Source organism: Cyprinus carpio, chromosome B14, assembly GCF_018340385.1.
Source record: "Cyprinus carpio isolate SPL01 chromosome B14, ASM1834038v1, whole genome shotgun sequence".
Lineage (NCBI taxonomy): Eukaryota > Metazoa > Chordata > Actinopteri > Cypriniformes > Cyprinidae > Cyprinus > Cyprinus carpio.
The window spans coordinates 8,877,792-8,892,717 of NC_056610.1; the positions used below are offsets into that span (position 1 = coordinate 8,877,792).

General features: G+C 39.8%; 1 protein-coding gene across 1 annotated transcript; it reads right to left on the bottom strand.

Moving 5' to 3' along the window:
- Positions 1-433: 433 nt before the first annotated feature.
- Positions 434-3,764, bottom strand: adra2da (adrenergic, alpha-2D-, receptor a). Its single transcript, XM_042737962.1, has one exon. The coding sequence runs from the start codon at positions 3,455-3,457 to the stop codon at positions 2,240-2,242; it is 1,218 nt and encodes a 405-aa protein (XP_042593896.1). The 5' UTR covers positions 3,458-3,764; the 3' UTR covers positions 434-2,239.
- Between the last annotated feature and the right edge of the window lie 11,162 nt (positions 3,765-14,926).

The following is a 14,926-nucleotide window of genomic DNA, read 5'->3' on the forward strand; positions in this document are numbered from 1 at the left end:
TTAATAACTGAGCACAAAAAATACATTATAATACAGTACTTGAGCACCAAATCTACATCAGAATGATCATGTGACACTGACAACTGTCCACTAAAGATTCAGTTTAGCATAACAGGAATAAATTACATTTTAGAATATATCAAATTAGAAAACTGTTACCTTAAATTGGAATAATATTTCACAATATTACTACTGATCAAATAAACATGAAAAAAAAAAAAAATCTGAATTATTTCAAACTTTTGAATGGCTTGTTTTACCAATCCTGTGAATTTTAATTTCAGCTTCTTGTGATTCCATATTTTATATTTTGCAAATGCAACTTGTCAAGTGGCTGAAATTAATATTTCAAATTAATGTAGGTTTGTAATTTCCAAATGAGAAGAGAAATTAAATAATCAAGAAATAAAGTCACAATTACAAAAATAAACACACCATTTGTTTAATACATTGCAAATGTGACAGTGATGATACAACCGTAAAACTGCAGTAACACATGTGCTGCGGATGTGTGGGATGAATGATATTTATTTTACACCCTGCTAGTAGTCATTCAAGCACTGTTGGTGGATCAATATCAAATTTTCTCTTACAGATTCTTATATTTGGCTGCCAGGCAGCTTTAGACCTCTCAGTTCGAGGCCCTGCTGGCCTGGTTCATAATCCAAGCATTGCATTCTGCTTGATGGAGCTGATGTGAGCTGTGCATTGCATTAATGCAGTTTAAGCATGAACTTTCACATAGATCTACATTTATAGCACAGTGGTTTTTTTAAAAGGAAGTTTTGACTTTTCTTTAACCTTTTCTAAGCAGCATGTACCATGCTATTTTGTTTGTGAAGGTCTCTAGATCGTGATAACAGTGGATTTGGGAAAGCAGTATATTGCGTCTCTTTTTCGACAGCGTTTTTAAGATAAAACCTCTTATGCAGCCGCTCCCTCAAGAATGCAGGAATATTCTGTCTGACTTTAGATTAAGATACAAAATATGATGGATTGCAGTGTGCATGAATCAGATAATATGTCTTATTTTAGCTTTATCATTCTTGAATTAGAAACCAGCTTCCTTTATGTCTGTTTGTGTTACCAACAACTCATGTAGATTTCAATAAGAGCTTTTGATAGAGTTGTGCCAAAGGTGATTGAGCCAACCCCCCCAGCACATAGAGGATCAGAAACTGAGACCCTGGAGCCCTTACAAAAGCTGCTTTTCCCCACAGATTGAAGAGACCGGGGTTAGTTGTATTTCTGTATATAAATATATGGTAAAATATACGGTACAATATACAATAGAATATTTAATGCCATTTTAGTTCACATTTATACATTATATGTATTTACAGGGAGTGTTGATACTGTGGTGACGAAAGTCAAATATTCCTCATTTAATATATACAAACAATATGTACATCAGAGGCACCAAGAATTATTTGAACACTAGAGTCACATTTTACAGTTTAAAATGTCTGAATGTCATTGGATTAGAAAAAAAATCATACCAGATGGCACATATGGTTTAAATGATAAAACAATGAAAAAACTGACTTTAAAACCACCACAGTGTAAAAAAAAAAAAAAAAAAAAAAAAAGAGTTTACAAAGTTAATAAAACAACGATTATTGAAGTACGCTTTACAAGAAAATACTAGTAAGTCTTCAAAATTGCACATTTGTGTCAAGGTGTAATTGCCATTTCTGAACGAAAATGGTTTCAAAGTAAATCTTATCATTTATTTTCAGTGCAGGTGATTAAAAGACACTGAGTGTTTCTTCAGCTAAGCATGTTTGGCCTTGTGGCCCTCGCTTCAAACACACTTTTACACTCTTTTAACATTTCCATTAACAACATATGCATCACAGCAGAATTCTGTCAATTTTATATAGCATTTTCTGGTGAAAATGTGTGTGTTTTTTTTTTTTTTTTTGAGTAAATATGTCTCACTGATAGTTTGTGAAAATTGACCATGAATTCAAATAATAACAATAACATTTTTAAGCTCATTAGTTTTAAAAATGCACTGTTTGTTGCTTTAAACATATTACATTTATATTTTATAAACATTAAAAGGCATTTGAAAAGTAGCAAAAATAAATTTGAACATGAAAAATGTTATAATGCGAGTCACAATGGTAGAAGAAACAAGTTATAATTAGGCCATAGTTTGCAGATTCCACTTGGTTTGATTTCTGATAACATTCGTGCATTTTAATCGTGCCTAAAGTGCCCAAACACGGGTCTCTCAGGTGCGCTGCGCAGTCAAGCAAACGATTTTCTTAAAAGCCTTTCTAAAGTCCCTGTTGAAAATCGTGTAAATGATGGGATTCACTGAGCTGTTGCAGTAACCAATCCAAAAGAAGAGCTTGAAAAGCGCCTCGGGCGGCTCGCAGCTCTGGCCGCAGATGGCCTGGAGACTGTAAGTGAAGAAAAAAGGGAACCAGCAGAGGACAAACACTCCCATGACCACAGCCAGAACGAAGGTGAAGCGTTTCTCCCGCATCTGAGCCACTTTGGTTTTCGACGCCACCGCGAGCTGTTTGCTGCTCTGCTCCTGACTGGAAACCCAGGAGATCCGGCAGGTCCTCTGAGGGCAGCAGCGCGCGCCGTCCACCCGCCTGCGCTTGGAGAAGCGCGAGCTCTGGGGTTTGTTGTCGGACGTCGCGCTCTCCTCCAGGTCGATATCATCCAGCTCCTCCTGTCTCTGGTTGCTTTCCGAGCTGTTGCTGCTCGGGGACTCCTTCTCAAACTTATCCTTCCTCACAAAGCACGTCTCGGACTGGGAGGGCTGCCTCTCCAGCCCGTTCTTGGCCACGAACACTGTGGACGAACGCTGTTTGGCGACGCGGTAGATTTTGCAGTACACCGTGATCATGATGAACCCCGGCGCGAAAAACGACACCATGCACGAGGAGAGGATGTACCAGGTCTCGTCGTTTATTAAACACTCCTTCTCGTTGTGCTTGGTCATGATGAGAGGTGGGAATGAGATGACGGCTGAGATGACCCACACCACCGCGATCATGGACTTGATGCGCTTCGGAGTTCGCTTCAAGTTGTAGCTCACCGCTTTGGTGACGGACCAGTACCTATCCAAACTGATGGCGCACAGATGCACGATGGACGACGTGCAGAACAGAACATCCAAAGCCAGGTAAAACGCGCACCAGGTGCTGCCGAAGAACCAGTATCCCATGATCTCGTTGGCAAGGGAGAACGGGATCACTAGCGTGGCCACGAGGATGTCCGCGCACGCGAGCGACACTAGGAAGAGGTTCTGTGGCGCGCGGAGAGCGCGGCTGGTCAGCACAGCCACGATGACCAGAACGTTCCCAACAATAGTGACCAGAATGATGACGGAAACCACGAGGATGATGAACGCGGCGGCCGTCTCCGTGTACGGCCACGAGGTGACGGTGATGTTGGCATCTTCCTTCGTTGCATTGGACGGAGTTACACCCATTCTGAGTCCATCTTTCTGACAGCCAGGTAAGCGCTTCCAGACTTCACGCGTTAGGTTGTGTCACCGACGCTCTGAAACACTTGAGCTGTCAGTGCGCTCTGGTGACGCGATCTTCTTATGCTTGAATGGGAAGAGCTGTTCATCGTGTTAGCAAATACTCGTAAAATCCCAAACTGTTTCGATTCGAACAAACTGCCGCGCGAAAAGAGTCCCAGAATAGTTGCGCTGCGCGCGCTCCGGGGAGGCACACGCAGCTCTCCACACACGCGCTCCACACCAGACTGAATGTGGAGATGTGTGAGCTCGAACTGGAGATTTTCACATGACGTCATGCTCTAGTCCAACCCATAGCTAAACACACACACACACATAGAGAGTATGTTGTGAATTTAAATATTTTGCATGACAACTAATCACAAAGAAATTCCAAAGCGTAATCCAAAATGCTACATTCATTTTTACTATAGAAATGGAATTGCTGCATAAATCTTTAATACTTATTAATAACAAAAAGAGAATACATTTTATGGAGTTTTTTTTAAATACATTTCACAGGGTTTCTGCAGGTTTTTTGAAGGTAAATGTAAGACTTTTTAAGAGCAAGTTAAGAAATTTTAAGCAATAAATTCAAGGGAAGGCAATATGGTTTCTAAATGTAATTATCAAGGGAGCACAAAATGAGTCTTTTTAGTAACACTTCAGAGTTTTAAAATACAATCTCTATCAGTTTTCCTTAAAAAAAAAGATTGAGGCTTGAATAGCTCTGTTTTCAAGCTAGAATTTGGAAATAACCTTTACTGTGCATTCTGATCACACTGCAAAAAGACAATGGTTGTCGTCAGTATTTTTATCTTGTTTTTTTTTCAGTACAAAAAGATGTTTAAATCAAGATACATTTATTTGAGAAGCAAAATGTCACAAGATAAATAGTCTTGTTTTCTGAGAGACTGATCAAAATGAACTGAGTTCAATAAACAAGAACAACCATCTGCCAGTGGGAATTGTGTATTTTCAATTGTGTTGTTTCAGTGCAACTGAAAACAAGTTTTCTTTCACAAATGACACATTTGTTGCTTTATGAATAATCTCACTTACTTTTTTCAGTTTCTTAGAAAACAAGACAAAAATACTGAGGAACATATTCGTTGGCAATCTATGAAACGTTTAATGGCCTGACTTTATGAATTTAAGCGTCTCTGCTCTGTTTCAAGACCCATTTAAGGTTTTTATTCCTGGAAGGGGGAATTAAGACTTTTTTAAGTCCTTTTTAAGACCCACAGAAACCCTGAAAATAATGACCTCTGCCCCCTAATTATTATGGATCTTAAATTTGCTTTTGGAAAAAGGAAGATAATTATGTTTTTCTTTTTCCTTTCTATTTAGAACATGTCATATAATACACAGAGGAAGCAAAAGGGATAAACTTTATGTTTGTCAAAGCTTTCCAAATTTGGACCTCTTGAAGTTTCTCAGCATTAGTGGTAACCTCATTCTCGGTGCTGTTGTCTTAGATCGTCCCATGTGTTTTTTTTTTAATTTTTTTATGTTTGTTTTGATTTCTGGGTCATTCTATGAGACTGGTGCTATTTGTGTGTAAAAATAACTTGAACAATGACTTGACTTGCTGATGCAGCTTCGAATGTGTCAGTATAGACAATACAACAAAAATCTGGTGACTATTTTATTTTCCTGTTGTTGTTTTTTTTTTCTTTCACTTTCATCCCAAGGAAGCCTTTTTTTCCCTGTATCTCTCCCTGAGTTTTCAGATTTAGCAAATTCTGATAAAAGCTAAATATATCTGTATTTTTAGATTTTAGTTTACATAATGTATTGTTAAAAATACATTAGGTTGTGACTCAACCCAATTGCATTATTTTTTCTTTTATTTAAGTAATGAACTATTTGAAGTGGATATTTTTAGAAATATCAACTTTACATTAAATTTCCTAAGAGTTTTATGACCTTGAACACCAGACTTGTAATGTCATATTAAACTGTAAAACAGTCTGCTCTGGTACCTTTCTGAACGCTATCATTTATTAAAATGTTATTCATTTAGCTGAATGCAGTGTATTAATACATAAAGGTAATATTCATCTGATTGAAAGCTTAAAATACACCTTTTCAAATTGGAAGAGGTGAAATGACGTCTATTCTAAATCTAAACACTGACTGGCCTTAAAAAACAGGCCACAGTTCTGCTGAGCTCAGACATTTTATGACCTGAATAGAAAATAAAACTGTCCTGGTTATGAATACAATGGTCAGTCTTTGATTAAATCTGAGTATTCAAACAATACAAAGTGTTTCCACTGTACTTCTGTTATTCTATCAAATTATAATGTTCATTTGCGCTTCATTATATTTTCACAATGCTTACATAAATGTGTTAACTCAGTTTTATACTGCTTTTGTTTTTCAATTGAATTTTAATGCTCTTCTTGACATTGTATAAATCAGTTTCGTCAGACTTACTCAGAAATAACAAAATCCATGGCATAATCAGACAGAAACAGATTTGCATTTTGAAAAGCATGCAAAAAAACAGTCAAGACTTGTCCAGGTCACATTTCACCACATAATTAAAAGAAAGAAATAAGAAATGGTATTATGCTGAAAGATAATGAAGCCTATTTTTGACCATAACGATGTTTTGCATTGACATGTTTTTCTAAGTTAAGCACATTTTTAGTGTGAAATACAGTAACAATGTATTTAATAAAATCAAAAGAAAAATGTCAATTTATTATTATTATTATTATTATTATTATTATTATTATTATACATTTTGTAGAAAAATTTGCTCAACTGTCATGAAAGTAATGTCATAATGCAAGACATCTAAATGGTTTAAAAATTATGTTTGTTTGCTAAATACATAAAATGATAATAATAATAATAATAATAATAATAATAATAATAATAATATTAATATTATTTATTATTATTATTATTATTATTATTATTATTATTATTATTATTATTATTATTATTTTCATTCATAACATGTTATATATTATTGTCTATGGTTATTATTAATAATAATTTATTATCTCTCTCTCTCTCTCTCTCTCTCTCTCTCTATATATATATATATATATATACATATATACATACACACAGTGAACAAAAAAATTATACAACATTTTTTATGCATTAAACAGTATATGTGTGTGTGTGATAACAATAATATAGAGTAATGTTAAAATATAATAATAATTATTATAAATATAACAACACTTAATATTGATTGATTGATTGATTGATTGATTGATTGATTGATTGATTGATTGATTGAATTGGACATGTTCTTGTGAGATTCATCCAGTTCATCATTTCAGACTCATCTAGATCTGACATCTCTCATCATACCAGACATTATATTTCTGAGCCTTGTCTTTCATTTTGATATTTTCTGCCTACTTTCCTGTGAAAAAAAAAATCTAATTATGAAGAAACCTAATTATGCAGGGCACCAGACGAGCCAATTAGTGTGTGTGGTCTGAAGATTCAAATGAACCAGCGGTTGAGTGTCACGACAAACATCAAGTGGTGCCGTTCTCTTCAAATCTGCTCAAAGCTTTTATAGCTGCAGAAAAGTCTTCTAGATCTTTAAGAATTCCTCTGATTCCCCAGCTGCGTCTGTGGCGTCTAAACACCGACTTTAAGTCCTTAGATGTAAAAGAAATACCTGCTGCACATCCTTCTGGAACAAATGTGCTTTGGAGGGCTTTTTTTAGATGTGGGTGTTGTGAGGCAGACCGCGCCACAGAGGTGGATCTGTTTATGACAGGGAACAACTGCCAACACTGTCATTATTTGGCAGGTTTCAGCCGAGGAGCAGGACTGACTGCTGGGCAAGTGTGTGTCCGACCAACATCCAGGTTAGACAGAGAAACGTGGTGTCTTTCTTTCATTCAGCCAGAAACTGCTTCATGGTGTTGATTTGGTCAAATGCCATAAAGAGATTTTGAGGATGATGAAGAGAGAGAGAGAACTTCGATGACAAACATAGACAACAGCGAGTTTAACTTTGTTCATAATTCATCATCACCATCTGTGCTCTTAGGTTTGCATGAATGAGTTTTTGTTTTCATTTTCTATCATTAGGAATAAATTATGTATGTCTTTATTCAGACAGTAACAACGTTTTGGTCTCGACCCACAGTTTTGATCTAACTGGATAATAAAATGCTATTAAACATGATAATCATGCATCATTAGGATAAAAAGGGGCTTTTAGGAATGTTTGTATTGTGTTAAGTTAACCACAAACATTTGACAGTTTTAAAGAGTTGCTGAGATTCTTGGTGAGATAAAAATAATGGTAGATCAATAGAAATGCAGTTCCCTTTCAGTTGGTCACTCTTGAAAAAAAAAAAAAGTGAAAGTCGTGACATTTGTCAAGTATGGTAACCCATACTCGAAATTGGTGCTCTGCATTTAACCCATCCAAGTGCACACACACAGCAGTGAGAAGTGAACACACCGTGAACACACACCCGGAGCAGTGGGCAGCTATATCCAGTGCCCGGGGAGCAACTGGGGGTTCAGTGCCTTGCTCAAGGGCACTTCAGCCATGGGTATTGAGGGTGGAAGAGAGCGCTGTTCATTCACTCCCTCCCCCACCTACAACTCCTGCTAACCATTAGGCCACAGACTCCCACCTTCTTGCAAAAAGTCCAAATCGCTAACCGTTAGGCCACAGCTGCCCCCTTGACATCACATCGGTGACTGGCGAATTGGGATCTCGCTTCGAGAGACCAATCTACTTCGAATGTAAACTAAACGAGCCAATGCAAATTGGCATGCAATTATTGCATCCATCTGCAGCTGATCACAGCGTGAGCATAAAAAGGCAGCAGGTGCAATGCATACCAGCTTTTCACTTCGGAGCCGAGCGACAACATCATTCTGCTCCATCCAAGTCTCTTCAGTGAGCTATGAGTTCAACGCACTCTTGGAAGCTTCTGGTGTTGGCGGTACTGCGCTTCAGCGGAGGCCGTTCCTGTGTCGAGTGGGTTGCACACTTCAGGCTGCACTACACCCCTGTTGTGCTGCAAACAGCCATTCCACTGTGCGCCTCAGCACTAAAAGAGCATTTCCCTGAAAGTGCAATTTCTCTAAAAGAGCTTACACTGGTGCGTCTTTGTAAAGACGACGGATCGTATTTTTAAAGATGCCGTTTCACCCGTGCGTTTCTGGATGCGGTCGTTATCCTGGTGATGGTCATGATCGCTGCCTCACATGTCTGGGCATTAAACATGCTGAGGTGGCGTTCGTGGATGAGTCATGTTCCCATTGCGGGGAGATGACCATCTCGGAGCTGAGAGCCAGGCTCTGTTTCCTTGAAAAAAAGGGGGGTGAAGCCGTGATCTAGTGCTCATCCTGGCGGCTGCCAGGTTGCCAGGCGAGGGCTGAGAGGGTTGGGTAGGGCTCGAGTGGAAATCTCCACTGCGTCTTGTCTCCTCAAAGCTAGATGATTGGTTTCTCGGGGTGGCTCACTCTGGTTCTCAGTGCCCCGCCTCGGTGCCTTTCTTCCCGGAGGTGCATGTGGAACTCACCAGGTCATGGACGGCACGTTTTACTGCCAGAAACCGATCTGCTGTTTCTTCCTCCCTCACCATCTTCAACAGTGGTGCAGCTAGGGTGTTTATGGGGGTCCCCCGGTGGAGCGGTTGGTTGCGATGCAGTTGTGTCCTAATACCACCTCCGACCGGCAGGGTGAACCATGCTTTCCCTCCCGGATCTGTAGGTAATCGTCTGGACAGCTTTGCTTATACAGTCTGTGGAGAAGCTGCCTCTGTCTTTAAACGCTACAGTGTTACTGCAGGTTCATCAGGCCAAGGCACTGAAAGACCTGCATGAGGGTGGTCACGATCTGGGAGTTCTGAAAGAGCTCCAAACCGCTACTGACCTCATGCTCCGAGCGATGAAGGTCACCGCGAGTTCTCTGGGTCATGCAATATCCACACTTGTGGTCCAGGAGTGCCATCCCTGGCTGTGTCTGGTCGATATGAGGGATGCCGACAAGTTCAGTTCCTTAATGCCCCTATGTCCCAGACCGGGCTCTTCTGCGATGAGGTCGAGAGCCTGGCTCAGCAGCTCTCGGCTGCACAGGAGCAGACTGAGATGCACATCCTGCCCCGGCGGTCAGCTGCTGCCTCCACCCAGCTGCAGCGCCCCTGCCTCCACCCAGCTGCAGCGCCCCTGCCTGCTCATCGCAGAGGGCGGCTCCCGTGCCGCATCCGCAGCAGCCTCCAGCAAGTGGTGCCGTGGAGCTGGGCGTAGGCAGGCTGCCCCACCCATCCTGGCGCCCGTCAAACCTGGCGGTGAGGGGAAGAGCAAGAGGCCCTGGGATGGACGACCCAAAGAGGGAGGAAGCTGCTCTTTGGGGAATGGTGAAGGCACCTCTCCCTCTCCCAGAGGAGGGCCGCGTGGAGGATCTGGGAAATCTCAACGAGAGAGCAGGTTTTCTCTATCTCTGTGTCCCAGGAGGGCACGGAGAGTCGCGGATGGCCCAACACTGGACCTCATTCATCATCCTCCTTCGCCAGCCGGAAGCAGAGGGCAGTTTGGGAGCATCAGCAAAGGCTCTACTCACGCACCCTCTGCCAGCCCGTGGAACCAGGTAAGCGTTGCACACTCAGACCCCTCTCCAGTCCGCCACACTGCGGGTTCCGTTGGTCCCACTTGCACGGCATTCAAGGAGCAGAACAACCTGCAAGCACTGCCACCGGAGGAGACAGACCCAGCCCTAGCTTTGCTCTGTCCCGTCCGAGCCCTGAGATGCTACATACGAAGGCCGTCTCTAAGCAGAGGATGGCCCACTGGATTGTGGACGGCATCACCCTGGCTTATCAGGCACAGGGTGTGCCCTGCCTGCTCAGGTTGTGAGCTCACTCTACTAGGAGTGTTGCATCCTCCTGGGCGCTGGCTCGTGGCACTTCGCTGACAGATATTTGTAGAGCTGTGGCCTGGGCGACCTCCAACACATTCTCTAGATTCTATAGCCTTCGTGTGGAGCCAGTTTCCTCCTGTGTTCTCACCTCAAACGAGTAGTGGCACTGAGAGGCCCCGGTTAGTGTCGGCTTGCTAAAACTACTCCAGAGTGTCTGTACTGTAGACCCTGTCAAGCTCCTCCATTCCCTCGGCTGCCAGACGTGGCGGAATGTCCAGTGCCAGGCCTTTCTCCTGATGAATCCTTGAGAACTGGTAGTAGGCTGGGTTCCATATGTGAGACCTACAGTAAGTGGATCCCATATGTGTACAGTCCACAGTACAGCCTCAGAGCCTGTGTTTCTCCGGCAGACTTCTGCCATTTCCAAGAGGGTTTCAATCACCTCCAATTGTGCAAATGTACCTAAATGGATGTTCATATGTATATTGGAGTTGGTAGTGCTACGACAATGGTGAGCAATTGCACCAAAAAGTGGGCAAAGGTGGCTCACACAGGGCACTGGAAGGGGCAGCATCCATGGCGCTTTGGTAGAGGATCCCAATTTGTCGGTCACCGGCTTGACGTCAAGAGTGACAGACCGAAAGGGAACGTCTCGGTTACGTATGTAACCCTAGTTCCCTGAAGGAGAGAATGGAGACGTCATGTCCCATGGCCACGGCTGCTGTACCACCACTGACTGGCCGGGTCACCAGCTCAGCTCCTCAGCGAAAACCTGGTATACATTGCACCTGCTGCTTTTTTATGCTCACGCTGTGATCAGCTGCGGCTGGATGCAATAATTGTATGCCAGTTTGCATTGGCTCGTTTAGTTTACACTCAAAGTAGATTGGTCTCTCGAAGTGAGATCCCAATTTGTCGGTCACCTATGTAACGTCTCCATTCCCTCCTTCAGGGAACGAGGGTTACATATGTAACCAAGACATTCTGAAACCTGATTGAGGGTCACTGCAGATGCATGCAGTGTCACTTGTTGCGAGTGTTCAGTTTTTCTAACATGCTGTTAATTGCAGCAGTAGCAGCACATTCATTGGAAAAGGTTTGGAAGAACATTTCCACCATAGAATAACAAACAAAAATAAACAAAATAATAACAAAATATTTTTTTTCCCATAATTGTGAGACATAAACTCGAAACTGCAAGATATAAATGCTGCTGGATATGAACTCAAAATTCTAAGATATAAATTGAAAATTGTGATATAAACTGAAAATTGTAAGATACAAACTTAAAATTACAAGATACAAAGTCAGAATTATGAGATATAAGTGAAAGTGACGTGACATTCAGCCAAGTATGGTGACCCATATTCAGAATTCGTGCTCTGCATTTAACCCATCAGAAGTGCACACACACACACACTGTGAACACACAAACGGAGCAGTGGGCAGCCATTTTATGCTGCGGCGCCCGGGGAGCAGTTGGGGGTTCGATGCCTTGCTCAAGGGCACCTAAGTCATGGTATTGAAGGTGGAGAGAAAACTGTACATGCACTCCCCCCACCCACAATTCCTGCCGGCCCGAGACTCGAACTCACAACCCTTCAATTGGGAGTCCGACTCTCTAACCATTAGGCCGCGACTTCCCATATAAAACTCAGAATTGAAAGATATAAACTCAGAATTGTGAGATAAAAAGTCAGAATTGTGACATCATCTTAAAAAAATTGGGAGATATGATGTCAGAATGGCAAGATATAAAGTCAGAATTGTGACAAGCTAAAAATTGGGAGATATGAAGTCAGAATGGCAAGATATAAAATCAGTTTTGCAAGATATAAAGTCATAATTGCATGATATAAACTCAGAAATATGACAAATAAACTCAAAATGGCAATATATGAAGTCAGAATTGTGACATAAACTCAAAATTATGAGATATAAAGATAGAATTGTGCCAAGATCAAAATTGCGAGATATAAAGTCAAAATTTTGAGATATAAAATCAAAATTGTGAGATATAAACGCTTGAGTTGTGAGATAAAAAGTCAAAATTTCATATAAACTCGGAAAAAAAGTCAGAATTGTGAGACAAAAAGTCACCATTTTTATTAATGACGTTCCCAACGCAGGCTAGCCTCGTGTTCAAGCCTCATTCAAGGACAGCAAACCAAATTCGTTTACCATTATCTGGCAGGGCTGAATGGTCAGGTAAACTCTTGAATTATTATTGTTTTAATAGCTTGGTGGAAAAATCTTCCCTAAAAAGTGCTGGATTATGAGCACTGAGTATTGAAATATGCATACTTTTTTGAGCACTGGAGGCTTCAATGCATTTCCAGACTTCCCAGAATTATGATAATATGGTGAGCTCTGTGCAGATCTCTGGTGGCCCATAGATATGTTGTTTCTGTTGTTTTTGCTTTTTTCAGTTTTTTTTTTTTTTTTTATTCCAGCTCACTGGCGGATACACATGAACCTCTGACAGGAGGTGGGTGTAAAGAAATCTCTCTGGAACAGCTTCCTAACTCCAAAACCACTAAACAATGCACAAGTTCCTGAGCGACACCACATTACTTCCTTGTAATGCCTAATCGACACCACAGTCTGTCAGTTTGATGTTAGCTGCCATGTTCATGTTTGTATCATTCAGTCGGTGTTTTACTTTTAGTAAAACTATGAACTGGGGAAAAAAATAAATATGTGCATTTGATGTAGTCCATATTAATTGTAGTGACAGATAAATAAATTAAATATCAACTCAATGTACTTCATTATCATTACGCAGTGATTTAAGGAAGCAATCAAGTGCTCAGATGAACTTGACAGGTCACTTCATTCCTTCATCTGTCACAGTCAGGCTCAGGATTTTGTAGGTCAGTGAGTAAATGTGTACATCACCAATTAAACATTAATTGGGAATCATTGGCGTAGTGCTAATGCTTTTGTTTTGTGTGTTCTGGGTTCTTTGTGGGTCACTAGAATATATTTTTATTTTAATCAATCTAAATTGCATCAGGAGTGGGGAGACATTTGTTTGCATTTGGGTTGCATTTATTTTTATATTTATATTTTATTTTGTATATATTATATTATATTATATTTTTTATTATTTCAGAAAATATTTCTTATTCATTTCACTTTATAACTTTTTTTATTTTAAATGTTTCTAAATTAATTTTTAATTTTAAGATTAATCAAATGTATTATGTTGTTTTGTGTTGTGTTGTGTTGTTTGTTGTTATGTGTTTGGTGAATTACTGCATTGTGCGCTTGTCTATAGCCACAATCCGTGACTATTATATTATATTATACTGACATGTATTATTATTTCAGAATATAGCCAATTTTCTTATTCAATTAACTTCATAATTTTTTTTTTTACTTTTTTTATTATTTTATTTTAAATGATTCCAAATCACTTTTTAAATGTTTTTAATTGATTTAAAATTAATATATATAATTTTTTGAGAAATTATATTATGGAAATGTTTTCTCAATATGTTTCTTAATAATATACATCATAACATTTTTTTTTTCCAATTCCCTTCTGTTTAGTATAGTATAATACATTTTGAATATCTGATTTTCTGATTTCAGTGTGGGTTTTTTATATACTATTTGCGCAGGTGTGCATGTCTGTTTGCTGAAATTGCTTAATTTTAAGATGGGCTAATTGCTTTCATTGAACTTCAACCATAGTTTTAAATTAGAAATGATCAGAAGCCCTTCATTACAGCTGTAGCGATTTGTCTTGTGTGAGAGGATGTTAAAATTCAGTACTGAGCTGAAACAGTCTTTATGACTTCATATATGACTTCACAGCTTCAAAATTCCACTCTGATACAGCCTGAATCTCTCTCTCTCTCTCTCTCTCTTTCTCTCTCCGTCTACCTCCACTCACTCGCTCGCTCGTTCTTTCTGTCTGGCCAAGCCTTGGGTAGAAAAATGTAGCATAGCTTTGACAGCTATCCCTGATGGTTATTTTTGGATTCCAGGAGAAACTATCACTAAATGTTGTACGAGAGATATGTACTGTGAAGACGCTCAGATCATGTTCCTGCAACGCAGTTTGAGTTTGATCTTCCATTATCATCTGATTTTTCAGGTATCATTTTCAAGAAATGCTTTAAATTTTTCTCAGAATATGTGTGTGTCAGAGATACGGAAGCTGCTTTGAAACCAAAGCTTGCCAAGATACAAGCTATTCATCATTTGAAGGAGATAAAACTACCGTTTGCAAAAACATTTTTGCAAAAAGCATTTTTACCCCCTCAAGTTTAATTTTTTATTTAATTTTGTGTAAAAATATCTAAACGTTTGTCAGTCCAATCAGTCATGTCAAGGATAAAATTGTGGCTTATATAATATTTCTGGTTTATTTATCACACTGGAAATAAAAAGTAGAGGCACTGTTTGGAAGCTATTATTTCAGCATTGCGCATCTATCTATCTATCTATCTAGAGTAGTACATGTTGGTATTCAAGCTTGTTACTAAAAAAGCTGCGGTACTGAGTTACTGTCATTATAAATTTAGTTACAGTTAGTTGGTGGTGTCACTACTTTTAGT

What these genes read in the sequence shown, in the direction of transcription:
- adra2da (XM_042737962.1), bottom strand. Translation starts at nt 3,457, where the DNA reads ATGGGTGTAACTCCGTCCAATGCAACGAAGGAAGATGCCAACATCACC.